The 27,814-nt window shown below is 43.1% G+C and overlaps 1 protein-coding gene across 7 annotated transcripts in view; it reads right to left on the reverse strand.

Annotated features, from left to right (window-relative positions):
• Positions 1-27,814, reverse strand: part of wdr17 (WD repeat domain 17) — a 253,003-nt gene that overhangs the window by 64,648 nt on the left and 160,541 nt on the right. For all 7 annotated transcript variants that reach the window (XR_006313775.2, XM_087973815.1, XM_043704725.2 and 4 more), the window contains 5 exons: positions 25,094-25,219; positions 17,693-17,848; positions 15,299-15,363; positions 12,669-12,801; positions 9,225-9,319 (listed from right to left, as the gene is read on the reverse strand). Coding sequence is in view for 6 of the 7 variants with exons in the window: in XM_087973815.1 (XP_087829941.1) it covers positions 9,225-9,319; positions 12,669-12,801; positions 15,299-15,363; positions 17,693-17,848; positions 25,094-25,219 (575 nt within the window). In the remaining variant the exon portion in view is untranslated. The remainder of the gene's footprint in view (positions 1-9,224; positions 9,320-12,668; positions 12,802-15,298; positions 15,364-17,692; positions 17,849-25,093; positions 25,220-27,814) is intronic.

The raw sequence follows: 27,814 nt of genomic DNA on the forward strand, positions 1-27,814 counted from the left end.
CCGTGTCAAAAGCCAGGGTCAGTAACAGAGGATACGGTGTCAAAAAACAAGGGTTGGTAACAGATATTACAGCGTCAAAAACCAGGGTTAGTAACAGAGGATACAGAGTCAAAAACCAGTGTCAGTAACAGAGGATAGTGTCAAAAACCAGGGTCAGTAACAGAGGATACGGTGTCAAAAACCAGGGTCAGTAACAGAGGATACGGTGTCAAAAACCAGGGACAGTAACATAGGATAGTGTCAAAAGCCAGGGTAAGTAACAAAGGATGCAGTGTCAAAAACCAAGGTCAGTAACATAGGATAGTGTCAAAAACCAGGGTCAGTAACAGAGCACACCGTGTCAAAAGCCAGGGTCAGTAACAGAGGATACGGTGTCAAAAACCCGGGTCAGTAACAGATATTACAGCGTCAAAAACCAGGGTTAGTAACAGAGGATACAGAGTCAAAAACCAGTGTCAGTAACAGAGGATAGTGTCAAAAACCAGGGTCAGTAACAGAGGATACGGTGTCAAAAACCAGGGTCAGTAACAGAGGATACAGTGTCAAAAGTTTGGGTCAGTAACAGAGGATACAGTGTCAAAAACCAGGGTCAGTAACAGAGGATACGGTGTCAAAAACCAGGGACAGTAACATAGGATAGTGTCAAAAACCAGGGTCAGTAACAAAGGATACAGTGTCAAAAACCCGGGTCAGTAACAGAGGATACGGTGTCAAAAACCAGGGTCAGTAACAGAGTATACGGTGTCAAAAACCAGGGTCAGTAACATAGGATACAGAGTCAAAAAACAAGGGTCGGTAACAGAGGATACGGTGTCAAAAACCAGGGTCAGTATCAGAGGACACAGTGTCAAAAGCCAGGGTAAGTAACAAAGTACGCAGTGGCAAAAACCAGGGTCAGTAACAGAGAATACGGTGTCAAAAACCAGGGTCAGTATCAGAGGATAGTGTCAAAAACCAAGGTCAGTAACATAGGATAGTGTCAAAAACCAGGGTCAGTAACAGAGCACGCCGTGTCAAAAGCCAGGGTAAGTAACAAAGGATGCAGTGCCAAAAACCAGGGTCAGTAACATAGGATAATGTCAAAAATTAGGGTCAGTAACAGAATGCAGCGTCAAAAGCCAGGGTCAGTAACAGAAGATACAGTGTCACATACCTGGGTCAGTAACAGATATTACAGTGTCAAAAACCAGGGTTAGTAACAGAGGATACAGAGTCAAAAACCAGTGTCAGTAGCAGAGGATAGTGTCAAAAACCAGGGTCAGTAACAGAGGATACGGTGTCAAAAACCAGAGTCAGTATCAGAGGATACGGTATCAAAAACCAGGGTCAGTAACAGAGGATACGGTGTCAAAATCCAGGGACAGTAACATAGGATAGTGTCAAAAACCAGGGTCAGTAACAGAGGATACGGTGTCAAAAACCCGGGTCAGTAACAGAGGATACAGTGTCAAAAACCAGGGTCCGTAACATAGGATAGTGTCAAAAACCAGGGTCAGTAACAGAGGATAGTGTCAAAAACCAGGGACAGTAACATAGGATAGTGTCAAAAGCCAGGGTCAGTAACAGAGGATACAGTGTCAAAAACCCGGGTCAGTAACAGAGGATAGTGTCAAAAACAAGGGTCAGTTCCAGAGGATATGGTGTCAAAAACCAGGGTCAGTAACAGAGGATACAGTGTCAAAAACCCGGGTCAGTATCAGAGGATACAGTGTCAAAAACCAGGGTCAGTAACAGAGGATACAGTGTCAAAAACCAGGGTCAGTAACAGAGGATAGTGTCAAAAACCAGGGTCAGCAACAGAGCACGCCGTGTCAAAAGCCTGGGTAAGTAAAAAAGGATGCAGTGTCAAAAACCAGGGTCAGTAACATAGGATAATGTCAGGAATTAGGGTCAGTAACAGGATGCAGCGTCAAAAGCCAGGGTCAGTAACAGAGGATACGGTGTCAAAAACCGGGGTCAGTAACAGTTATTTCAGCGTCAAAACCCAGGGTCAGTAACAGAGGATACAGTGTCAAAAGTTTGGGTCAGTAACAGAGGATACAGTGTCAAAAACCAGGGTCAGTAACAGAGGATACGCTGTCAAAAACCAGGGACAGTAACATAGGATAGTGTCAAAAGCCAGGGTAAGTAACAAAGGATGCAGTGTCAAAAACCAAGGTCAGTAACATAGGATAGTGTCAAAAACCAGGGTCAGTAACAGAGCACACCGTGTCAAAAGCCAGGGTCAGTAAGAGAGGATACGGTGTCAAAAAACAAGGGTCGGTAACAGATATTACAGCGTCAAAAACCAGGGTTAGTAACAGAGGATACAGAGTCAAAAACCAGTGTCAGTAACAGAGGATAGTGTCAAAAACCAGGGTCAGTAACAGAGGATACGGTGTCAAAAACCAGGGTCAGTCACAGGATACGGTGTCAAAAACCAGGGACAGTAACATAGGATAGTGTCAAAAGCTAGGGTAAGTAACAAAGGATGCAGTGTCAAAAACCAAGGTCAGTAACATAGGATAGTGTCAAAAACCAGGGTCAGTAACAGAGCACACCGTGTCAAAAGCCAGGGTCAGTAACAGAGGATACGGTGTCAAAAACCCGGGTCAGTAACAGATATTACAGCATCAAAAACCAGGGTTAGTAACAGAGGATACAGAGTCAAAAACCAGTGTCAGTAACAGAGGATAGTGTCAAAAACCAGGGTCAGTAACAGAGGATACGGTGTCAAAAACCAGGGTCAGTAACAGAGGATACAGTGTCAAAAGTTTGGGTCAGTAACAGAGGATACAGTGTCAAAAACCAGGGTCAGTAACAGAGGATACGGTGTCAAAAACCAGGGACAGTAACATAGGATAGTGTCAAAAACCAGGGTCGGTAACAACGGATACGGTGTCAAAAACCCGGGTCAGTAACAGAGGATACGGTGTCAAAAACCAGGGTCAGTAACAGAGGATACGGTGTCAAAAACCAGGGTCAGTAACATAGGATACAGAGTCAAAAAACAAGGGTCGGTAACAGAGGATACGGTGTCAAAAACCAGGGTCAGTATCAGAGGATACAGTGTCAAAAGCCAGGGTAAGTAACAAAGTACGCAGTGGCAAAAACCAGGGTCAGTAACAGAGAATACGGTGTCAAAAACCAGGGTCAGTATCAGAGGATAGTGTCAAAAACCAAGGTCAGTAACAGAGGATACGGTGTCAAAAACCGGGGTCAGTAACAGTTATTTCAGCGTCAAAACCCAGGGTCAGTAACAGAGGATACAGTGTCAAAAGTTTGGGTCAGTAACAGAGGATACAGTGTCAAAAACCAGGGTCAGTAACAGAGGATACGCTGTCAAAAACCAGGGACAGTAACATAGGATAGTGTCAAAAGCCAGGGTAAGTAACAAAGGATGCAGTGTCAAAAACCAAGGTCAGTAACATAGGATAGTGTCAAAAACCAGGGTCAGTAACAGAGCACACCGTGTCAAAAGCCAGGGTCAGTAAGAGAGGATACGGTGTCAAAAAACAAGGGTCGGTAACAGATATTACAGCGTCAAAAACCAGGGTTAGTAACAGAGGATACAGAGTCAAAAACCAGTGTCAGTAACAGAGGATAGTGTCAAAAACCAGGGTCAGTAACAGAGGATACGGTGTCAAAAACCAGGGTCAGTCACAGGATACGGTGTCAAAAACCAGGGACAGTAACATAGGATAGTGTCAAAAGCTAGGGTAAGTAACAAAGGATGCAGTGTCAAAAACCAAGGTCAGTAACATAGGATAGTGTCAAAAACCAGGGTCAGTAACAGAGCACACCGTGTCAAAAGCCAGGGTCAGTAACAGAGGATACGGTGTCAAAAACCCGGGTCAGTAACAGATATTACAGCATCAAAAACCAGGGTTAGTAACAGAGGATACAGAGTCAAAAACCAGTGTCAGTAACAGAGGATAGTGTCAAAAACCAGGGTCAGTAACAGAGGATACGGTGTCAAAAACCAGGGTCAGTAACAGAGGATACAGTGTCAAAAGTTTGGGTCAGTAACAGAGGATACAGTGTCAAAAACCAGGGTCAGTAACAGAGGATACGGTGTCAAAAACCAGGGACAGTAACATAGGATAGTGTCAAAAACCAGGGTCGGTAACAACGGATACGGTGTCAAAAACCCGGGTCAGTAACAGAGGATACGGTGTCAAAAACCAGGGTCAGTAACAGAGGATACGGTGTCAAAAACCAGGGTCAGTAACATAGGATACAGAGTCAAAAAACAAGGGTCGGTAACAGAGGATACGGTGTCAAAAACCAGGGTCAGTATCAGAGGATACAGTGTCAAAAGCCAGGGTAAGTAACAAAGTACGCAGTGGCAAAAACCAGGGTCAGTAACAGAGAATACGGTGTCAAAAACCAGGGTCAGTATCAGAGGATAGTGTCAAAAACCAAGGTCAGTAACATAGGATAGTGTCAAAAACCAGGGTCAGTAACAGAGCACGCCGTGTCAAAAGCCAGGGTAAGTAACAAAGGATGCAGTGCCAAAAACCAGGGTCAGTAACATAGGATAATGTCAAAAATTAGGGTCAGTAACAGAATGCAGCGTCAAAAGCCAGGGTAAGTAACAGAAGATACAGTGTCACATACCTGGGTCAGTAACAGATATTACAGTGTCAAAAACCAGGGTTAGTAACAGAGGATACAGAGTCAAAAACCAGTGTCAGTAGCAGAGGATAGTGTCAAAAACCAGGGTCAGTAACAGAGGATACGGTGTCAAAAACCAGAGTCAGTATCAGAGGATACGGTATCAAAAACCAGGGTCAGTAACAGAGGATAAGGTGTCAAAATCCAGGGACAGTAACATAGGATAGTGTCAAAAACCAGGGTCAGTAACAGAGGATACGGTGTCAAAAACCCGGGTCAGTAACAGAGGATACAGTGTCAAAAACCAGGGTCCGTAACATAGGATAGTGTCAAAAACCAGGGTCAGTAACAGAGGATAGTGTCAAAAACCAGGGACAGTAACATAGGATAGTGTCAAAAGCCAGGGTCTGTAACAGAGGATACAGTGTCAAAAACCAGGGTCAGTAACAGAGGATAGTGTCAAAAACAAGGGTCAGTTCCAGAGGATACGGTGTCAAAAACCAGGGTCAGTAACAGAGGATACAGTGTCAAAAACCCGGGTCAGTATCAGAGGATACAGTGTCAAAAACCAGGGTCAGTAACAGAGGATACAGTGTCAAAAACCAGGGTCAGTAACAGAGGATACGGTGTCAATAAACTGGGTCAGTAACAGAGGATACAGTGTCAAAAACCAGGGTCAGTAACAGAGGATGCAGAGTCAAAAACCAGTGTCAGTAACAAAGGATAGTGTCAAAAACCAAGGTCAGTAACAGAGGATACGGTGTCAAAAACCATGGTCAGTAACAGAGGATAAGGTGTCAAAAACGAGGATCAGTAACAGAGGATACAGTGTCAAAAACCAGGGTCAGTAACATAGGATAGTGTCAAAAACCAGGGTCAGTAACAGAGCACGCCGTGTCAAGAACCAGGGTAAGTAACGTAGGATAGTGTCAAAAACCAGGGTCAGTAACAGAGCACGCCATGTCAAAAACCAGGGTCAATAACATAGGATACTGCCAAAAACCAGGCTCAATAACATACGATAGTGTCAAAAACCAGGGTCAGTAACAGAGCACACCGTGTCAAAAACCAGGGTCAGTAACAGAGGATACGCTGTCAAAAACCAGGGACAGTAACATAGGATAGTGTCAAAAGCCAGGGTAAGTAACAAAGGATGCAGTGTCAAAAACCAAGGTCAGTAACATAGGATAGTGTCAAAAACCAGGGTCAGTAACAGAGCACACCGTGTCAAAAGCCAGGGTCAGTAACAGAGGATACGGTGTCAAAAAACAAGGGTTGGTAACAGATATTACAGCGTCAAAAACCAGGGTTAGTAACAGAGGATACAGAGTCAAAAACCAGTGTCAGTAACAGAGGATAGTGTCAAAAACCAGGGTCAGTAACAGAGGATACGGTGTCAAAAACCAGGGTCAGTAACAGAGGATACGGTGTCAAAAACCAGGGACAGTAACATAGGATAGTGTCAAAAGCTAGGGTAAGTAACAAAGGATGCAGTGTCAAAAACCAAGGTCAGTAACATAGGATAGTGTCAAAAACCAGGGTCAGTAACAGAGCACACCGTGTCAAAAGCCAGGGTCAGTAACAGAGGATACGGTGTCAAAAACCCGGGTCAGTAACAGATATTACAGCGTCAAAAACCAGGGTTAGTAACAGAGGATACAGAGTCAAAAACCAGTGTCAGTAACAGAGGATAGTGTCAAAAACCAGGGTCAGTAACAGAGGATACGGTGTCAAAAACCAGGGTCAGTAACAGAGGATACAGTGTCAAAAGTTTGGGTCAGTAACAGAGGATACAGTGTCAAAAACCAGGGTCAGTAACAGAGGATACGGTGTCAAAAACCAGGGACAGTAACATAGGATAGTGTCAAAAACCAGGGTCAGTAACAAAGGATACGGTGTCAAAAACCCGGGTCAGTAACAGAGGATACGGTGTCAAAAACCAGGGTCAGTAACAGAGGATACGGTGTCAAAAACCAGGGTCAGTAACATAGGATACAGAGTCAAAAAACAAGGGTCGGTAACAGAGGATACGGTGTCAAAAACCAGGGTCAGTATCAGAGGACACAGTGTCAAAAGCCAGGGTAAGTAACAAAGTACGCAGTGGCAAAAACCAGGGTCAGTAACAGAGAATACGGTGTCAAAAACCAGGGTCAGTATCAGAGGATAGTGTCAAAAACCAAGGTCAGTAACATAGGATAGTGTCAAAAACCAGGGTCAGTAACAGAGCACGCCGTGTCAAAACCCAGGGTAAGTAACAAAGGATGCAGTGCCAAAAACCAGGGTCAGTAACATAGGATAATGTCAAAAATTAGGGTCAGTAACAGAATGCAGCGTCAAAAGCCAGGGTCAGTAACAGAAGATACAGTGTCACATACCTGGGTCAGTAACAGATATTACAGTGTCAAAAACCAGGGTTAGTAACAGAGGATACAGAGTCAAAAACCAGTGTCAGTAGCAGAGGATAGTGTCAAAAACCAGGGTCAGTAATAGAGGATACGGTGTCAAAAACCAGAGTCAGTATCAGAGGATACGGTATCAAAAACCAGGGTCAGTAACAGAGGATACGGTGTCAAAATCCAGGGACAGTAACATAGGATAGTGTCAAAAACCAGGGTCAGTAACAGAGGATACGGTGTCAAAAACCCGGGTCAGTAACAGAGGATACAGTGTCAAAAACCAGGGTCCGTAACATAGGATAGTGTCAAAAACCAGGGTCAGTAACAGAGGATAGTGTCAAAAACCAGGGACAGTAACATAGGATAGTGTCAAAAGCCAGGGTCAGTAACAGAGGATACAGTGTCAAAAACCCGGGTCAGTAACAGAGGATAGTGTCAAAAACAAGGGTCAGTTCCAGAGGATATGGTGTCAAAAACCAGGGTCAGTAACAGAGGATACAGTGTCAAAAACCCGGGTCAGTATCAGAGGATACAGTGTCAAAAACCAGGGTCAGTAACAGAGGATACAGTGTCAAAAACCAGGGTCAGTAACAGAGGATACGGTGTCAAAAAACAGGGTCAGTAACAGAGGATGCAGAGTCAAAAACCAGTGTCAGTAACAGAGGATAGTGTCAAAAACTAAGGTCAGTAACAGAGGATACGGTGTCAAAAACCATGGTCAGTAACAGAGGATAAGGTGTCAAAAACGAGGATCAGTAACAGAGGATACAGTGTCAAAAACCAGGGTCAGTAACAGAGCACGCCGTGTCAAGAACCAGGGTAAGTAACGTAGGATAGTGTCAAAAACCAGGGTCAGTAACAGAGCACGCCATGTCAAAAACCAGGGTCAGTAATATAGGATACTGTCAAAAACCAGGCTCAATAACATACGTTAGTGTCAAAAACCAGGGTCAGTAACAGAGCACACCGTGTCAAAAACCAGGGTCAGTAACAGAGGATACAGTGTCAAAAACCAGGGTCAGTATCAGAGCACGCCGTGTCAAAGACCAGGGTCAGTAACATAGGATAGTGTCAAAAACCAGGGTCAGTAACAGAGGATACGGTGTCAAAAACCAGGGTCAGTAACATAAGATAGTGTCAAAAACCAGGGTCAGTAACAGAGCACGCCATGTCAAAAACCAGGGTCAGTAACAGAGGAGACAGTGTCAAAGACCAGGGTCAGTAACATAGGATAGTGTCAAAAACCAGGGTCAGTAACAGAGCACGTCGTGTCAAAAACCAGGGTCAGTAACAGAGGATACGGTGTCAAAAACCAGGGTCAGTAACTGAGCACGCCGTGTCAAAAACCAGAGTCAGTAACATAGGATAGTGTCAAAAACCAGGGTCAGTAACTGAGCACGCCGTGTCAAAAACCAGAGTCAGTAACATAGGATAGTGTCAAAAACCAGGGTCAGTAACAGAGGATAGTGTCAAAAACCAGGGTCAGTAACATAGGATAGTGTCAAAAACCAGGGTCAGTAACAGAGGATAGTGTCAAAAACCAGGGTCAGTAACAGAGGATAGTGTCAAAAACCAGGGGTAGTAACAGAGGATACAGTGTCAAAAACCAGGGGTAGTAACAGAGGATACAGTGTCAAAAAACAGGGGTAGCATAAGGAACTGCCTTTTTAAACACAACGATCTTCAAATGGATTGGCTGATGAAAACAGATTCAATCATAACTTTCAAAAGAGAGTTGAATACACTTGGGTGGAAGACCATGTACAGGGCACTAGGGAAAGAGCAGGGGAATGGCATTCTGTGAACAGCTCTACCCAAGGTGCTTTAAAGACAGAATGAGCTGAATTGTCTCCTTCTCTAGTGAATGACCCCATGACTAATAATGATAGTTTTAAGGACAAGACCTGCCTTTATCTCTGGATGTAAGTCATCAAATTCTGTTCTTTGTTGCTCCTTAATTGTCTAGGTGAAACAGGTAGTAGTCAAGATTGTGGTGCTGGAAAAACACAGCAGGTCAGGTAGCATCCCAGGAGCAGGAGAATTGACGTTTTAGTTATAAGCCCTTCATCAGGAAATAATGAATACTGTTGATGGATTATGCCTGAAATGTCAATTCTCCTGCTTCTTGGATGCTGCCTGACCTGCTGTGCTTTTCCAGCACCCCACTCTTGACTCTGATCTCCAGCATCTGCAGCACTCACTTTTTCCTAGCTAAAACAGGTAGTGACTTACTCATTGTAATCTTCTGATTTGTTATTCCCATCACCACACGCTGCTCCATTTGGTGCTGAGATCTGTGGTCCTTGAATGTTTCCTTCACGGGCTGCCTATAGATTCAATACAAAATGGAAAAAAATATGACAATGCTAAATCTCCAAGTGATTGCAAATGGGATGGCTATCAAATATCTTTTTTCCTGCGAAGATTGAAAAGACTCTCCTCTCCATGCAAAACAGATGCTGGTAATTGAGGGTCCTCAAATTTTTGTGCACTAATGATTTGTTCACTTTGCCTCAGATTGCCCGTGCATGGACCATGATCGCTGCAAACCAGCACATCACAGGTTCTCAATGACTTGAGCTACTGGTTCCTTCCCAGAGCAGTAGCTCCCAGGGCCACATGACACCCCACTTACAGATGAAGTGCTCCATTTTGGAAGGAGACGTAAGGACCATGATGTTTAATGTCATAATTTCCATTCACTTGGAGTCAGCATCAAGTGTTCCCAATTCAGGTTAGATGCAGCCAAATAATCCACAACTCTGCTTCAAGTTCTGTCTTCAGATTTATCCACAGGAATCGTCTACATGATCTCTCTGAATATCAGCAGCATTGTGTCAGTTATGTGTGTCCATTTCAAGATGCAAAATGTTACAATCCCAGCTGATTTCATTACCAGATAATTTAGATTCCAGAAAGGAACTTGGCTTGATAGATCGCATTTTGATTTGTTGTGGTTTTAGCAAAATGGGGAGGTGCTCGACTTGTATTATTGCTGAAAATGTGTTGTTGGAAAAGCACAGCAGGTCAGGCAGCATCCAAGGAACAGGAGAATCGACGTTTTGGGCATAAGCCCTTCTTCAGGAATTATTGCTGGGCTGTTCATCTGGAGACCCAGGCAATGCTCTGGGGTCCTGTGTTTGAATCCTACCATGCCAGATGGCGGAATTTAAATGCAAGAGAAATCTGGAATCAAGAGTCTAATGATGACCATAACTCAATTGTTGGAAAAACCCATCCGGTTCACTACTGTCCTTTAGGGAATAAAACTGCCATCCTTACCTGGTCTGGCCTATGTGTGACTCTAGACCCACAGCAATGTGGTTGACTCTTAACTGCTCTCTGGGATGGGCAATAAATGCTGTCCTAGCCAGTGACACCCTCATTCCCAAGAGCGAATTAAAAAAAGGTCTCATGCTGCACACAATGCAGAAGCTTTACTTTACAAAAAGAACAAAAACAAAATAGAATAATCCAAATTGTCTGGTTTTAAACTCAAAGATTTAAAATACATAATGAAGGTATAATCCCATTGATCACAAAATACTATTATAAATGTAAAAAAATGCAGCTTTTGTCTCAAACCCAAAACACACCCTAATACAGTTGCCAATCAACTACTCATATATTATACCATGTAACTAATACCTGTTTGAGACACTCCCGATTTTTAATTCTAAACCAGAATCGATATATCATTCTTCTCAGACTACAGTACACCGGAGATTCACAGTACTGAGCTTTAAGTAAAAAAAACCTCTTCAGGGTTTTCCCTTAACACTTCTTGTCTGGAACACTACCTCTTCGATCCAAGGTGATTTAATTCACAACTTGGGGGCGGGTTAGCTCAGTGGTTGGAAGGCTGGTTTGTGATGCAGAATGACACCAATATGGTTGAAGTTACTATGACGACCCTGCCTTCTCAACCTTGCCCCTCATCTGAGGTGTAGTGACCCTCAGATTAAACTAACCATCAGTTGTCTGCCTGATGGGAGGGGTGCCTTCCAGAACTATGGTGACATTCCTTTTTTTAATCTAACTCACTGTAGTATCATTCCTTTCTCAGGAGCACTGCTCTATACTGCCATCCAGTTTTAAGTTAAAAATCACACAACACCAGGTTATAGTCCAACAGATTTAATTGGAAGCACACTAGCTTTCGGAGCGACGCTCCTTCATCAGGTGACAATCACCTGATGAAGGAGCGTCGCTTCGAAAGCTAGTGTGCTTCCAATTAAACCTGTTGGACTATAACCTGGTGTTGTGTGATTTTTAACTTTGTACATCCCAGTCCAACACCGGCATCTCCGAATCATGACTACTATCCAGTTTTAAGGATTTCATAGGACTGCTCCACTCAAAGTCAAAAGAGAAACTAAACATCTCTCGCTTACCGATGGGGATTTCCTTTAAGTTTAATAAAAAAACAAATTACAGAATTCTATAACAAATTTGTGAGACCCCATTATTTACCATGCTGGGTCTCAAACACTCTAAAACAAACCAAGGTAGATTAGCAATGCATATCCATTCACTCAACAGCTTCAGCGTTCAAAAACTATTCTTAAAACAAATCAGCATGATTACAGAAATGCTTAAAGGTTAATTATTAACTTCAGACCACACAGAAAAAAAACACTGGTTACCAATTCATAGAGTCTCTACTGTGCAGATGGAAGCCATTCAGCCCATCAAGTCCAAGCCAACACTCCAAAGAGCATCCCACTAAAACCCAGATCCCCATCCTATCCCCATAGCCCTACATTTACCATGGCTAATCCACCTCACTTGGACTGTGGGAGAAAACCAGAGCAATTGGCTGAAACCCATGCAGACACAGGGAGAAAGTGCAAACTCCAGCCAAGACTGGAATTGAACCTGGGCCCCTGGTGCTGTGAGGCAGAAATGCTAATCCATGTGTCACCTGAATTCAAAAACCAGAAACCCAATCTTACACCAAATAACATAAAAAAATTGTGCATGCAAATCTCAAAGTATACATCACAGAGGAAACTGGCCAAAGATGTTCAATTTTCAAAGCACTCTGCCTGTTTCTGTAGATACAGGAATAAGCTGTACTATCACACAGGCTGAAAGAAAAGCTGATATCATTGCAGTTGAACTGATGGGATGCAGTTTGTGGTTGAGAACTCTCGTTGGGAGGTGGATCACATTTGATTGTGACCGTGTTTTAACATGTATCTGAGAAATCTCAACTGTCTAGTAGCTGAGTATCTTTGGCAGCCATTTCGCATCAGCAACTGGGAGAAGCTCTGTCAACCAGAAGGTCACATGTGAGTTGGCAGGAAATGAAAACATAAAATGGTGAAGGAAGCTTTCCAGTGTGGAAAGCCCTGTGTCGATTCCTGGTCTGAGAGTTAAGCAAGGCTAATGACAGAACCCTCCCCCTTAACTGGCCTCAGTTCCCCTCAGAACAAGAACTCAATAACTGAAGATTTCAATACAGGCCAAATTCATTGCAATGTTCTTTAGCAGGCAGCCAAGCTCCTTTTGAGCTTAACTTGGAGAATCGGTTTTGTAAATCTCTTCTTCAAACACAGGATTGGGGAACCTGAGGGTCAGAGAATCAGAGCCCTTTGAACCTGGCTTGTCTGCAGAGATGGTAAGATTGATCCTCATGAGTAATATGACCTGCAACTGGCAATCATAGCTTACCTGAGTAACTAAGAGTGCTTCATTCAGCTGGCCTCGAGAGGTGAAGAAGGACACCAGTTTCTTCACATCCCCAGTGGCAATACAGTATGGAATCACTTCATCATTCCCTTCCTGAATCAGCTGATCAGCTCTCCTGAAAAAACAGAAACATCCTGAATGCTTCAAAACACTCAATACTTTCCTGCTCTTGGTAACTCTGACGGACTAATCCAATATTGAAGGTGCATGTTGTTTCCTTTGAGGATAAATTTCCGTCTATGTTCTGGTCCTTTCTTGGGAGATGTAGGCAGCACTCAGACTAACTAAAATGTATGGATAACTGTACAACTGAACTCTATTGTAAATCACCATTTAAATTTGTGTTATCCTCCCCTGACCTGTACCCTTTCCAAATTGGATATCACAGACTCCACAGATTGGGAAATCTTAAAGTTTTAGAATGACAGAATCCCTATAGTGCTGATGGAGGCCATTCAGTCCATCAAGTCTGCAGTAACCATTCAAAGAGCATCCCACCCAGACCCAGCTCCCCATCCTACCCCGTAACACTGCATTTCCCCTGGCTAACCCACCCAGTCTGCACATCATTGGCAATTTAGTACGGCCAATCCATCTAATCTGCACATCTTTGAACTCTGTTCCTTTCCATAGAGTCACAGGGAAACAGACCCTTCAGTCCAACCAGTCCAAGCCAACTATAATCCCAAACTAAACTAGTACCACCTGTCTGCTTGTGGTGTGTATCCCTCTAAACCTTTCCTATTCATGTATTTATCAAAGTGTCTTTTGAACACTGTAACTGTGCCCACATTCACCACATCCTCAGGAAGTTCATTCCAAATGCGATCCACCGGAAGTGTAAAATATTTACCCTTCGTGTCTTTTTTAAATCTCTCTCCTCTCACATTAAAAATATGCCCACAAAGTCTTGAAATTCCCCATCCTGGAAAACAAGACAGCCCCATTAACCCTGTCTATACCCCTCATGATTTTTTAAATCTCTATAAGGTCACCCCTCAGTTCAAAATATTTTTCTCCAATTCGCTGTTTTGCTAGTTCATTCTTTTCTGTTTTGTAAACCAGATGAAGTATTTTAACAATTTGTAGCCTTTTGTTAGAACCATTTTGGACCTGAGAGAATGTAGCTTCAAATATTTCTCATGTTCCGTAATATTTTAATTAATCATTTGGGTTTTTTCCTATTTCTGGGATGTTGCTTTGCACAATACAGGAGACCTGTTTACCAACAGAAAAGAAATTGCATCTTCGATATAACTATATTGGAACACCCTAAAAGTATAATATTATATAGAAACAATGAAAATTTCTTAATTTCTGTATTATAAAAAAATTACAGTAGGATTCTATGTATTTTACTAATTTTGCTTTCATTATTCTCACCCTACTGGTGTTAATTTAGTGAACGGTCAAACACCTGGAAAGCTTAAAGAGAATACTCAACAGAATGACATATCATGCTAAGGGTCACAGCAAGTAACTATTGATTGTGAATTGTAATAAGGTTCTGTATCAACAGATCAATAATACATTCAGTACAAATGGATTTGGCAATATGTTTGCCCATAAGCAAAACGAATTCCCACATTTGCATTGTACAGTTCAACTTTAAGTCATTTCACAGGAACACAAGGGCCGGAGGCCATTCAGCCTGCTGAGACTGCTCTGCTATTCCCTATGATCATGCCTTTTTAAGTGCTGTTTTCCTCATTAAAGTCCCCCTATCTCTTTACATCATTGTTGTTGAGAAATCTGCTAATCCTGACTTTAAACATATTAAATGACTGAGTCATAAGTCAGACAGCATGGGAACAGACCCTTCGGTCCAACTAGTCTATGCCAAACATAATTCCAAAATAAACTAGCCCCACCTGCACCTGGCCCATACCTCTCCATACTTGTCCCATTTATGTACTTATTTAAATGTCTTTTACACGGAGTGATTGGATCCACATCCACCACTAAGCTTTGAGAGCACTCCAGACTAGAGAATTCCAAAGGTTCACCACCCACTAAGTAAAAATATTTCTCTCTGCCTCAGTCCTAAGTAGACAAGCAGGTGGCTGGAAGAATACAGCAAGCAAGGCAGCCATCAGGAGGTGGAGAACTCAACATGTAACTCTTCTTCAGGACTGGGGTGTGTGTGTGAGGGGAACTGCAGCTAAATGGGGGAGGGGGGGAGGAATTAAGGAAAGGGGGCGATGGTGGTGGTGAGGTAGGGATAGGTCGTGGGTGACTTCCTCCCAGGGCCCATAGTTCTAAACTCACCAACCAGGGTAAAATATCACAAGGCATAAGACATTCATGAGGCATGAATGATCAATTTACTTGTGTTTTACTTGCATATATGCAAATTGATGACATCACTGCTTACTGTTATCTGTTGCCTCACCGCATCAAAAGGAATGAGTCGCCACCATCGGCCCAAACAGTATTTTGCACCATAAATTGCAGCAACTGCTGTTAGCATCAGCAAATAGGATGTCTGCTCTCTATTTGAATATGGGAGGAATGTTGGCAAAGACACTGAGGGAACAGATGAGCGAGATATTTGGTCGTGTAACAGTGTTTAAAATCATTGTGCATATCACCAAAGATAAGAGATTCCTCACCGTTGCATCAGCTTCTTCCAGTATTTCATTGATACCCCAGGTGCCACTGATAGTGCTTTGTCCCACTGAAACACAAATGAAAGTTAGCTCACCCAGCTGTGCTCTTTATTCCTCAAATGTCTTTTTTATAAATATCACAGCAGCCTTGGCACACTGTCATCTATATCAATTGTGATTATAATGTCAGAGGAAGTCAAGGTAAAGTACTAGGTTGAGGAGTTGCCATGGCAATTCTGCACAGCTGTCTTTCCACCCTTTGGTCCCTGTCCCTACAAAAAAAACTCACGCATAATTTTAAAAAGTCATGCTATTTTTGGCTAATTAAATTCTGCTTCCAAACACGCAAGGAAAAAATTGGTCTTTTTGTACTGAGGAGGAATTGTCTTTTACTGCAAAGAAGGAATCATTTGATGGATCTGAGCAAGGGTCACATGGGGAAAACGACCCAACTGTCGGATGATTTCCCTTCTGTCCCTGTCCCTTTGACCACTAAAGCCCATTTTGTGAACATCTAGCTTGGTAGCTTATGCCAAAGAGATCTCCTTATGACACATCAATACAAACACAAGAGGGACCTTCTGCGTGGAAAGCAGTTTGGCAAGCTTTTCTTCATTGATTTACAAGCACACACACAGAGAAACCTGTCATCCTCACATTTGTCTAAAATATCAACCAGTTGATACTTGAAAGGCACTTGGCAAACACCTCTTTCATGAAGACAATGCTTCCATAATGTAGAATTGTTCACAAATTCAGAAAAGTTGACTGTTTGATAGTCAAACTGCAAAGCTAGGTCAGACTTGCTACATATTTACCTCATAAATCATGCTTTTTTGTAAACACCTTCCTTGGGAAATTAATGCATGTTAACATCTCTGTTCAGACTAATGTGTTCCCCAAGTGGTCTGCACTGTGACCTCACAGCACCAAGGACAATGGCTTCGATTCCAGCCTTTGGTGACTGTCTACGTGGAGCTTGGATATTCTCCCTGTGTGTGCGTGGGTTTCCTCCAGGTGTTCCGATTTCTTTCCACATGCCAAAGATGTGCAGATTGGTCATGCTAAATTGCCCCATGGTGTCCATGTTAGATGGATTAACCATGGGAAATGTGGGGTTATGGGGATGGGGGGTGGGGGGAAGAGTAGGTCAGAGTAGGATGCCCTTCAGAGGGTCAGTGCAGACTTGATGGGCTGAATGGACTCTTTCTGCACAGTAGGGATTTTACAAAGGGGCTGCCTCATAAACCCTGCACCTATTAAGCAAGGAGAAGACAAACATTATAGAGTGACGATAAATCAAGGAGCTATCCCAACAGAAGGCTCTGCAACAGCAGCACCAGGAAATGTCGAAGTATCTTTCCACTGAAACAAAAAGAATATTTTTCTCAAAGATATGTTTGCATCTGTCGCGAAAAATGTGTGAAGCCTGAAAAGCCACAGATAGGCTCAATTTTGTTCTCATGTAGAATTTCTCTCCATCTGAAAATGCCCCAATTCCTTTTCGTTATGTTCCATGTTGTTCAACTGGCTCTCGCCCAGCAACCTGCATTAACTGAACGGGGGGACTATTCTGTCAACCAGTGCTAAGCCAATTAATGTGGCGTTGCCATTTGGTTATGACAGACAGCACTGCCATGACCCTGAATCTACATAGTTTCACTTGCCACCTCAATTGGGCAGCTGATTCGGTCCTCCCAAGCTCAGGGCAATTCAAATGCCCCTTGTGCAATTAGCTGCTGATGGAGCGGTTGTCATACAGCTCAGTTGTTCACTGGATTTGCCATTGGACTTTCATACCATTCATGGTTAAGACATTCTTGAGTGAATCAGAACCCACTGATGTCAAAAATAGAAAGGTGCTTCTAATCGCAGCCATGGAGAACATGAGAAACAGTCGGGGAGGTTTGAAATGCAATCAAATCTCCTAATGTTCAAACAGATGATTATCTCAATCCCAGTAGTGTTCCTACTGCAATAAACATGACATTGGCATTTAGTTACATTATTTGCAATAATTGCATTGATGTGATGTAATTAGTGTCAATTTGTGCCAAATGATGGATAGTTTGTGATTTGGATCTACTGGGTCTGATAATAAATGGTCCACATTAATTATATTCAAGCTCAGCTTCCAGAGAAATAACACATTTATCTTACATCTACTGGATGAATGTAAACTCAAGCACCACAGAAGTGCAGACTGAACAGTATAAATGGTACAGAGATTCCCGGATCTTTTAACTCTAGTGCCAGAAAGAGCAAAAAAAAAATCAGTTTCGCCACTTTTCTATTCTAGCAGGAGACTGACTGATATTTGAAAATGGAGGTATATATGAGTTCTTAACGACCTGTGCCTCTTCTTGCCTGACTGATTATCACTATTAAATACTTAACCTCTCCAAGTTCCACCATTAGCTCGCAGTATCTCTGGATCTGACCCAGTCGCAGATGAATCCCAGCGGCCTCCTTCAGTCTCTCCTCCTTGGTTGGTGCACCGATTCCACCTCCAAATTTGGACATCTTCACGGTCGTTAACTCTTGAGCTTTGGACTGTACAAAAACAAATTCATCTTTGAAAAATTGACACGCGTCAGTCAAAGTTCATTCTCAGGTCAAGGCTAAATGTAAGAAGAGGGGTGATTTTACATAAAATTTCATTTAAAATATTTTATTGCTTTTTAATGTACCTCTTAACTGAGTGGGTTAGCTAATCTTGGCTGGATGGTTGGTTTGTGATGCAAAGTGATACCAACAGTGCGGGTTCAATTTTCTTACCAGCTGAAGTTACCATTGAAGATCTTATCTTCTCGATTTTCCCCCACACTTGAGGTATGGTGACCCCCATGTTGAACCACCAACCATCTCTTTCCAGTGACAGAGCAGTCATATGGTCTGTTAAGACTATGGTGACCTTCCCTGAGCAGATTCTAAAGAACAGGCTTGCTTTGGACAGTCTCCTCTTCATTTCTTTTCCCACCAATGTCACATTTGACAAACCTCTTTGTGTAGGGAACTGCTGTGATCTGCATTGGAGATTCCCCTGGGCTCCCTCAGGCCCCCTCTGTAGGATGACTTGAGGAGGTTTCAGGCCAAGGAGGAGACTGTATTAGAGGATTCTGCATGAATTTTGGATCGCTTAACTGAAAAGTGACTCACTTAAGAAAAGCCATGGGGAGCAATGAGAAATAGCATGAACTTTAAAGCAGGGAGAAGGAGAGGACTGCAGATGCTGGAAATCAGAGTCGAAACATGCGGTGCTGGAAAAGCACAGGCAGTCAGGCAGCATCCAAGGAGCAGGAGAATCGACGTATCGAGTATAAGCCCTTTATCAGGAATGGTGAAGAGCTTATGTTTGAAATGTCGACTCTTCTGCTCCTCGGATGTTGCCTGACCGGCTGTGTTTTTCCAGCACCATACTTTTTGACCCTGGACTTTAAAGCAGCCCACTGCAGCAGGCACCATGATAGCTGAAGTCACGTTATAGTGAGAGAGGTTCCTAGTCAATAATCTGGCAGGGGCAAAGAAACCTCTCTTATTTAAGTAGGAGGGCAGGAAGGGGATGAAGTGGGATTGCTGGTTACCAGCAGTGAGTGGTGGGATGGGGACTATGCCCATTCATGAGCCAGTTGATACACATTATCCCTGAGCTCAGCACAATTCAGAGGTAGCTCAGCTGTCGGAACCTCAAGGTTTTCCAGTCCCTCTGAAGGTGGTCAGCAATTCCAATCACATGCTGCTTCTCTACCACATTCACTGCTGAAAGCTTCGCAATCGCAATGAGAAGGCAAGTGGCAGCAGTGAGCAAAGCCAACAGGGGCAAAGAAATGAACAGAATTTCAATTCCCCAGCTACCACACTGGATCTGATCTTGTCTCCAGTCATCAGTCAGTTGCACTACACAAATGCCAGGCAATGACAGTCTGCAACACGAGAAAATCGAACATTCAATCGCGTTATAATCTCTCATTGTCGACATCTGGGAGGCTCCCATTGACCAGAAACTGAATGTGACCAGTCACATCAATACTGGGAGCACAAGAGCAGAACACAAGCTGAACATTTTTCAATGAGTAACTCACCTCCTGACTCCCCAAAATCTGTCCACAAGGCATCTGTTAGGAGGCTGATGGAATACTTCCCACTTGTTACAAGAGTGTAGTTCCAACTTTATTCAGGTAGTCCAACACCATCCATAAAAAAGTAGCCTACTTCCCAGGCATCATTTCCACTGCTTCAAATACAGGGCAACCTCAATTATCCGAACGACACGAGTGGCGAGTATTTTGTTCGGATAATCGAATGTTCAGATAACTGATCTGTTGGCCGTGGGGAGCGGGTGTGAAACTAGGTTGCAGTTCTCCCGATGGCCAGTGGTGTCGCACGTTCTCCTTCCTACAGGCACGTTGTGGCACCGGATCCGGCCTCTCTCACTCAGTAAGTTTTCTTATTTAAGTTTTTATTTAATATATAGCTATTATTTAACAACAGAGGATCTTGTTTCAAATGGAGCATCATACTTCAAGTGATACAATGTAAGATGGAACAAGAGATTTTTACACCCTTAGGTCTTATGTTTTGTTGTTGTCACAGTTTACCCAAGCATCGGGACTTTGAGATCTTATGTGGATAATCCAAAATTAGGATAATCGAGGTTCGGATAACTGAGGTTGCTCTGTACACACTTCCTACACCACCAGCACACAGTGGTACCAATGGAGGCAAGAGAACGTCAGCACCTTAATGATGATTAAGAGTAGTGACAGAGAAGGAAAGGACAGAAAGAAAATGGCACAACCTGCCCCACATGTTCAAAGATCTGTGGTTTAAGAATTGGCCCATCCAGTCACATGAAACTCAATGGCAAAAGTTCATGACTCTGAGCAGATATTGTCCTTGAACCAAGAGACAGCCACCACTGCCACTGCCCAGATGGATAGCAGTGGTTTAGGAAGACATCTCACCATTACCTTCTCAAGGGCAATTTAAAATGGACAATAGATGCCAGACTTGTCAACAGCCTTGACATCCCAAGAACAAGCGATAAAATGTGATATTATCAGTATTCAACAACTGGGAAGTTATATCCTAGTTCTCTTGCTAATAAATTTGTTAACTTGAAAATTATTTGTGATATCATAAACCACTACATTTATATGAAAGGCATCATGTAAAGGAATTCAATACATTAACCTGCTGTTCTGATCCCAAATGATATTAATAGTGGACAAGTCAAATCTGTCTTGATAAAACATGATTTTGCTTTAGCAATTTGGCTACCGTGGTCAGACACTGGACATATTCAGATTAGATTAGATTAGATTAGATTACAGTGTGGAAACAGGCCCTTCGGCCCAACAAGTCCACACCGACCCGCCAAAGCGAAACCCACCCATACATTAACCCCTTACCTAACACTATGGGCAATTTAGTATGGCCAATTCACCTGACCCTGCACATCTTTGGACTGTGGGAGGAAATTGGAGCACCCGGAGGAAACCCACGCAGACACGGGGAGAACGTGCAAACTCCACACAGTCAGTCGCCTGAGGCGGGAATTGAACCAGGGTCTCTGGCGCTGTGAGGCAGCAGTGCTAACCACTGTGCCACCGTGCCGCCCATCGAACATTACAAAGCAGTACAGGCCCTTTGGCCCCCAATGTTGCACCGACCTGTGGAACCAATCTGAACCTATCTATCCTACACTGTTCCATTTTCATTCATATGTTTATATAATGACCATTTAAATGCCCTTAAAGTTGGCGAGTCTACTACTGATGCAGGCAGTGCATTCCATGTGCCTACTACTCTCTGAGTAAAGAAACAACCTCTGACATTTGTCCTATACCTATCACCCCTCAATTTAAAGCTATGTCCCCTTGTGCTAGCCATTACCATCTGAGGAAAAAGGCTCTCACTGTCCACCCTATCTAACTCTCTGATTATCTTATATGTCTCAATTAAATCACCTCTCAACCTTCTTCTCTCTAACGAAAACAGCCTCAAGTCCCTCAGCGTTTCCTCGTAAGACCTTCCCTCCATACCAGGCAGTATCCGAGTAAATCTCCTCTGCAGCCTTTCCAAAGCTTCCACATCCTTCCTTTAATGCAATGACCAGAACGATATGCAATACTTCGAGTGCGGCCGCATCAGAGTTTTTTACAGCTGCAGCACGACCTCGTGGCTCCAAAACCCAATCCCTCTACCAAGAAAAGCTAACACACCGTATGCCTTCTTAACAACCCTGTCACCTGGGTGACAGCTTTCAGGGATCTATGTACATGGACACTGAGATCTCTCTGCTCATCTATACTATCAAGAATCTTACCATTAGCCCAGTACTCTTTATTCCTGTTGTTCCTTCCAAAGTGAATCACCTCACACTTTTCATTAAAGTCCATTTGCAACTTCTCAGCCGAGCTCTGCAATTTATCTATGTCTGTTTGTAACCTGCAACATCCTTCAGCACTATCCACAACTCCACCAACCTTACTATCACCTGCAAATATACTAACCCAGCCTCATCTTGATCATTTATAAAAATGATAAACAGCAATGGCTGTTTATAAAAATGACAAACAGATCCTTGCGGTACACCACTAGTAACTGAATTCCAGGATGATCATTTCCCATCAACCACCACCCTCTGTCTTCTTTCAGCGAGCCAATTTCTGATCCAAATCACTAAATCAACTTCATTTTTTGTGCAATAGTCTACCGTGGGGAACGTTATTGAACCTTACTGAAATCCATATACACCACATCAACCACTTTACCCTCATTCACCTGTTTGGTCACCATCTCAAAGAACTCAGTAAGGTTTGAGGCATGACCTACCCTTCACAAAACTGTGTTAACTATCCCTAATCAACTTATTCCTCTCTTGATGTTTATAAATCCTATCTCTTACAACCTTTTTCAACACCTTACCCACAACCGAAGTAAGGCTCACTGCTTTATAATTACCAGGGTTTAGATTAGATTAGAGTACTTACAGTGTGGAAACAGGCCCTTCGGCCCAACAAGTCCACACTGACCCGCCGAAGCGCACCCACCCAGACCCATTCCCCTACACCTAACACTACGGGCAATTTAACTTGGCTAATTCACCTAACCTGCACGTTTTTTTGGACTGTGGGAGGAAACCGGAGCACCCGGAGGAAACCCACGCAGAGACGGGGAGAACGTGCAAACTCCACACAGTCAGTCGCCTGAGACGGGAATTGAACCCCGGGTCTCTGGCGCTGTGAGGCAGCAGTGCTAACCACTGTGCCACCGTGCCGCCAACGGTCAGAAATTGTTCTCTCTTTCCACTTCTTGAACAAGGGGAGAACATTTGCTATCCTCCAGTCTTCTGGCACTATTCCTGTAGACAATGATGACATAATGATCAAGGCCAAAGGCTTTGCAATCTCCTCCCTGGCTTCTCAGGAAGAAGAATCCCAGGATAAATCCCTTCAGAGAAGGGGTCTTAACTATTTTTGCACTTTCCAGAATTGCTGACACCTCCTCGTGGGGAACCTCAATCCCACCTAGTTTAGATTACTTACAGTGTGGAAACAGACCCTTCTGCCCAACAAGTCCACACCGACCCGCTGAAGTGCAACCCACCCATTCCCCTACATTTACCCCTTTACCTAACACTATGGGCAATTTAACATGGCCAATTCACCTGACCTGCACATCTTTGGATTGTGGGAGGAAACCGGAGCACCCGGAGGGAACCCACGCAGACACGGGGAGAATGTGCAAACTCCACACAGTCAGTCGCCTGAGTCGGGAATTGAACCCGGGTCTCTGGAGTTGTGAGGTAGCAGTGCTAACCACTGTGCCACCGTGCCACCTGTATCTCAGTATTCTCAACAACATTGTCTTTTTCCAGTGTGAATCTAGCGCTTCTCCTATCTCCTTGGACTCCACGCACAACTTCACACTCCTGGCCCTAATCTTTCTGAAGTCATTCTTTTATTCCTGATACCAATAGAAAGCTTTAGGGTTTTCCTTGATCCTATCTGCCAACAAGTTCTCATGTCCCCTCCTGGTTCTTCTTCGATCTCTCTTTAGACCTTTCCTGGCTAACCTGTAACTCTCAAGTGCCCTAACTAAGCCTTCATGTCCCATGCTAACATAAGCTTCTTCTTCCTCTTAACAAGAGATTCAACTTTGTTAGTAAACCACAGCTCCTTCACTCGACAACTTCCTCCCTGCTTGACAGGTATGTACTTATCAAGGAAACGCAGTAACTGTGCCTTGAATAAGCTCCACATTTCAATTGTGTCAATGCCCGGTAGATTCCTCTCCCATCCTATGCATCCTAAACCTTGCCAAATCACATCATAATTTCCTTTCCCCCAGCAATAACTATTGTCCTCCAGTATAAACCCATCCCTTTCCACCACTAAAGTAAACATAACTGAATTGTAGTCACTATCACCAAAGTGCTCACCTACCTCCAATCTAACACCTGGCCAGGTTCATTGCCCAGTACCAAATCCAATGTGGCCTTGTCCTTATTGGCCTGTCTACATACATTGTCAGGAAACCATCCTGCAAACATAGGACATAAAGTACTTGAACTATAGTATTTCCAGTCAATATTTGGAAAGTTAAAGGCCCCATAACAACTACCCTGTTACTCTTGCTCCTAGTCAGAATTATCTTTGCTATCCTCCCTCTACATCTCTGGAACTATTCAGAGGCCGAGAGAAAACTCCCAAGAGGGTGACCTCTCCTTTTCTATTTCTAACCTCAGCCCATACTACCTCAGTAAATGGGTCCTTAAACATCCTTTCTGCCTCCGTAATACTGTCCTTGACTAACAATGTCACACCTCCCCCTCTTTTACCATCTTCTCTGTTCTCACTGAAACACTGAAATCCTGGAACCTGCAACAACCATTCCTGTCCCTGCTCTATCCATGTCTCCGAAGTGGCCACAACATTGAAGTCCCAGATATCAATGTTATCTGGAGATTATAAGAGATTACAAATGTAATTTTAAGGAAAGAACAACAAAGTTTATTACACACAAATAAACAAAAAGTTTGGAAAGGTTATGTAGACAGTTAAAAGAAATCTTCAACCCTTTTTTATTCCCAGCCAAATCCTTTACACACACATGCAAATCCACTAAAGTATCAATTCTATCTACACACTTTAATTTCTTACTGTGTGAATAAGGATGCAAATTTTCAGCAACTTTCTGTACATTCAGCAGATAATAACTCTCTCTGTCTCTCCCCAAGACAGACAGGCAAACTCACCTTTGTCTGATTTTGATGAATGTTGAGGCCACTGAACAGTACTTCGGCCAATATGGATCCTCTCTCCTGAATGGAACCTGCTCATGGCCCCTCTACCTGTCTCTCTCTGGGTCAGCACACTTAGATTATTCAACACTTCAGCAATTATCTCATCAAATAGATTATCTAGTCATCAACATAATTCACATGGTTGATTATAAATGCCATTTTGACTCACAGTTAGAAAACAATTTCTGACTCTTAAAGAAAAACAAGTCTTCTTGATAAAGCTGATAATCAAAACCCATTTACCACTACTTAAAAATCCAACTGCCCAAATAGTATACTGTAAACCTTCATCCGACTGCTCATTATTAAGCAGGTAGTATAACATCACGCCATAAAAGATATTTCTGACTGTGTTGATATTTGAATCACAGTTCAATATACTTTCACCATTCAATCACTTTGAGATAGTCTCACAAGGGAACATATTTTACCAATCTGAGATACGAGACTTCATTTGAGACCTGTATGATAAAACCTCCATTACTTACAGTTTTGAACCTGACCAGATGTTTAATGTGCATTATTCCTTTGCAGTAGTTCTGTGGGAGTAGACTGTCATCTTGGTCTTTTAAAACAGCCACCAAGTCCCAGAGGTTTTTACTGCCTCCTGGGGGCTAGGAAAAACACAGATAAGCATTTAGAAAGAAAAATGAGGAACATTTTGCCCTGCAGCCTATTCTACCATTTAATGAGATCATGGCTAATCTGTGACCTGACTTCATATTACCAAGTTTGGCCCATATTGATTAATAGCCCTGGTTATCAAAAGACTGTTAATCACATATTTAAAACTAACAAGTTATCGAGCATTAATTACCATCTTTGGAATAAGTTTCATATAGTTACTATCCTTGGTGTCCAGATTTGCTTTCTGATCCTACTTCTGAACATACAGCTCTAACTTTTAAATTATTACTATGATACCCAGACTTTCCAACCTCTGTTTGTCCTACCTGTTCTGCACATATTTTGAACTGTTTTAAGAAATTAACAGTGCAACAACTTCGAAGCAGCACTGTAAGAAAAAAAACAAATTTCTTTAAAGAATCTGAGGAATCAGTATAGTTTACAAATGGTTAAAAAATCCTTTTTATTGCATAAGATTTTGCATAAGTTTCAAAGACCAACTATATTTTCTTGATTAATGAGACAAATATAATGCGACATAGCAGCCCTTGACATGGAAGCAGTTCCAACATGATACATTTTAAGATTCAAAGGTTGTGTGGTCAGCGATAAATCAGACCTGAAGACAAAGGGGAAGTGTAAAGGAACGAAAAACAGGGACTATTTCTCGACTTTGTAACAATGAAACTATTCTGTACAATTTTCTCAGAGGGTCTTTTTTCCTCAACAGACGGTGGAAGCAGAGTCTTTGAACGTCGTTAGGCCATGGGAGATAGATTTTTACTAAGTATTTTGGGAGGAGCCAGAAATGTAGAGTTAGCAGATCAGCCTGATCTTATTAAATCAGGCCCATAGAGCTGAGTGGCCTACATCTGCCCCTAATTTATTTGCTGGCCATAGCGCTAATAGAATAGAAACCCAAAGACAATATTAGAGGAATTCAACACTTGTTCACTTTTGCAGGCCATACAATGTGTAAGATATGACTTTATGGTATCGACAATGTAAATTGAAATATACCTTTTCATTTCAAGTCTCATTTGTTTATTAATTGATGCTTAATTTACTTTGGGTCTGATCTGCGTTAAATTAAAATATTCCAAAAAGTGAAATATTACTGGCTATTTCTTCATGTGGGTGTTGCTTGGTAAATTTGTTTTGTGGTTTCCCAACAAGATCAAAAGCACTTAGCCCTGGTTTGTAATCACTCCTTTTGCAATTAAGTTGTTATTATTAATTGAGCAAAGCCATTGGATGGAATCTTATAGAACTCTGAACAACATGGGCTGTTGCAATATGTTGTGGCAGAATCAGGGGACATGTCCAGTGAGGCCCATCTCAGCCACAAGAATGTCCCACTCTATCTTTTCTACTTTTCACAAATGATGTGGCAAGTTGTTAATTAATGGTTATTGTTGTCCGTTAAATGCCTTGTTAACAATCCAACTCACCTCTTTAATATTCAGCTTCTTGCCGAAACAAACTATCCAAACAAGCTCAATGTTGGGAAACAAGGACCTGCCAGATATAGTTCCTCACTCGCTCCGGACAATCTCCATGTTGGAAACTGGACATTGACATCTCAGACCACACTGCATAGGTACTGGCAACACAGACCTAAGATCTACAGAGACCGAATCTTACATGATGTCAGCCTCTAACAGCTCTCATCTCGGAATCACTCCCAGGACACTTCTGCATTTCAATGCTCCACTGGTCAATATAATGCTGCAGCAAGGACACTGGGGTTGTTCAGGAACACACTCCCAGCTCATGGTCTGGACTAGGCTACATCTCCGCTCTCATTTGCTCTCCTAGTGTTCACAGACTCTCAGCTGACCTGGACGCTCACAGAATCGTTACCTTGCAAGGTCTTTTGGCGTTTTGGCTCCTCAGTCAGAGATACCAGGCTCATATTGCTGCAGTCTTCCCTCACTTGGAGGGGGATAGACTTTGCTCAGGCACTGTAAGTCAAAGGTAGCTTCCAATACCAGTCCAGGCTCTGCTCAAGGCAGTTAGAGGCAGGCTTCACTCTGCATGGAAGGTGAGGAGCTGAGTCATGGAGAGCATGCCACCCATTCTGAGTACTTCTGCCCTGCTCTCCAGCATCTGCAGACCTCACTGTCTCCTGTTTTCCTCAAGCTATGAGAGTCAATTATGCTGCATTATGGAAGATAAAGAGGGTGGTACAGCTACTGACACTGCTGGTGCAGGTGGTGAGGTGTCCCAAGTGAGTGAGTAGGTAGCGTAGACAGCATGCTGGGTGAGTGGTGCCATGGGTTGGGGTGGATGAAGGGGGCGAATGGGAAAGATGTTGCAGGCGTAGTGAGAGTGGTAGAACATGAGTCTTGGTGGGAGTTGGGTGCAGCAGCAGAGTTAGAGTGAGTGTGAGGTATTGGAGTCAGGATGATGGTGCTTAAGCTGGAGTAGTGGAGAAGGCTATGTGTTCTTACAGGCGGCTGAGACTGCTCTAAACTGAGTAGCAACCTCAGAGCAGTCTGACATGGTCTGGAGTTGTGGCCTTCACTGCTGGTCATGTGGGAGGAGGAAGTCCAAAATTGGCACCACCCTGTGCAGCAGGA

Source organism: Chiloscyllium plagiosum, unplaced genomic scaffold (assembly GCF_037043375.1).
Source record: "Chiloscyllium plagiosum isolate Xiang-an unplaced genomic scaffold, Cpla_swu_hap1 HiC_scaffold_2, whole genome shotgun sequence".
Lineage (NCBI taxonomy): Eukaryota > Metazoa > Chordata > Chondrichthyes > Orectolobiformes > Hemiscylliidae > Chiloscyllium > Chiloscyllium plagiosum.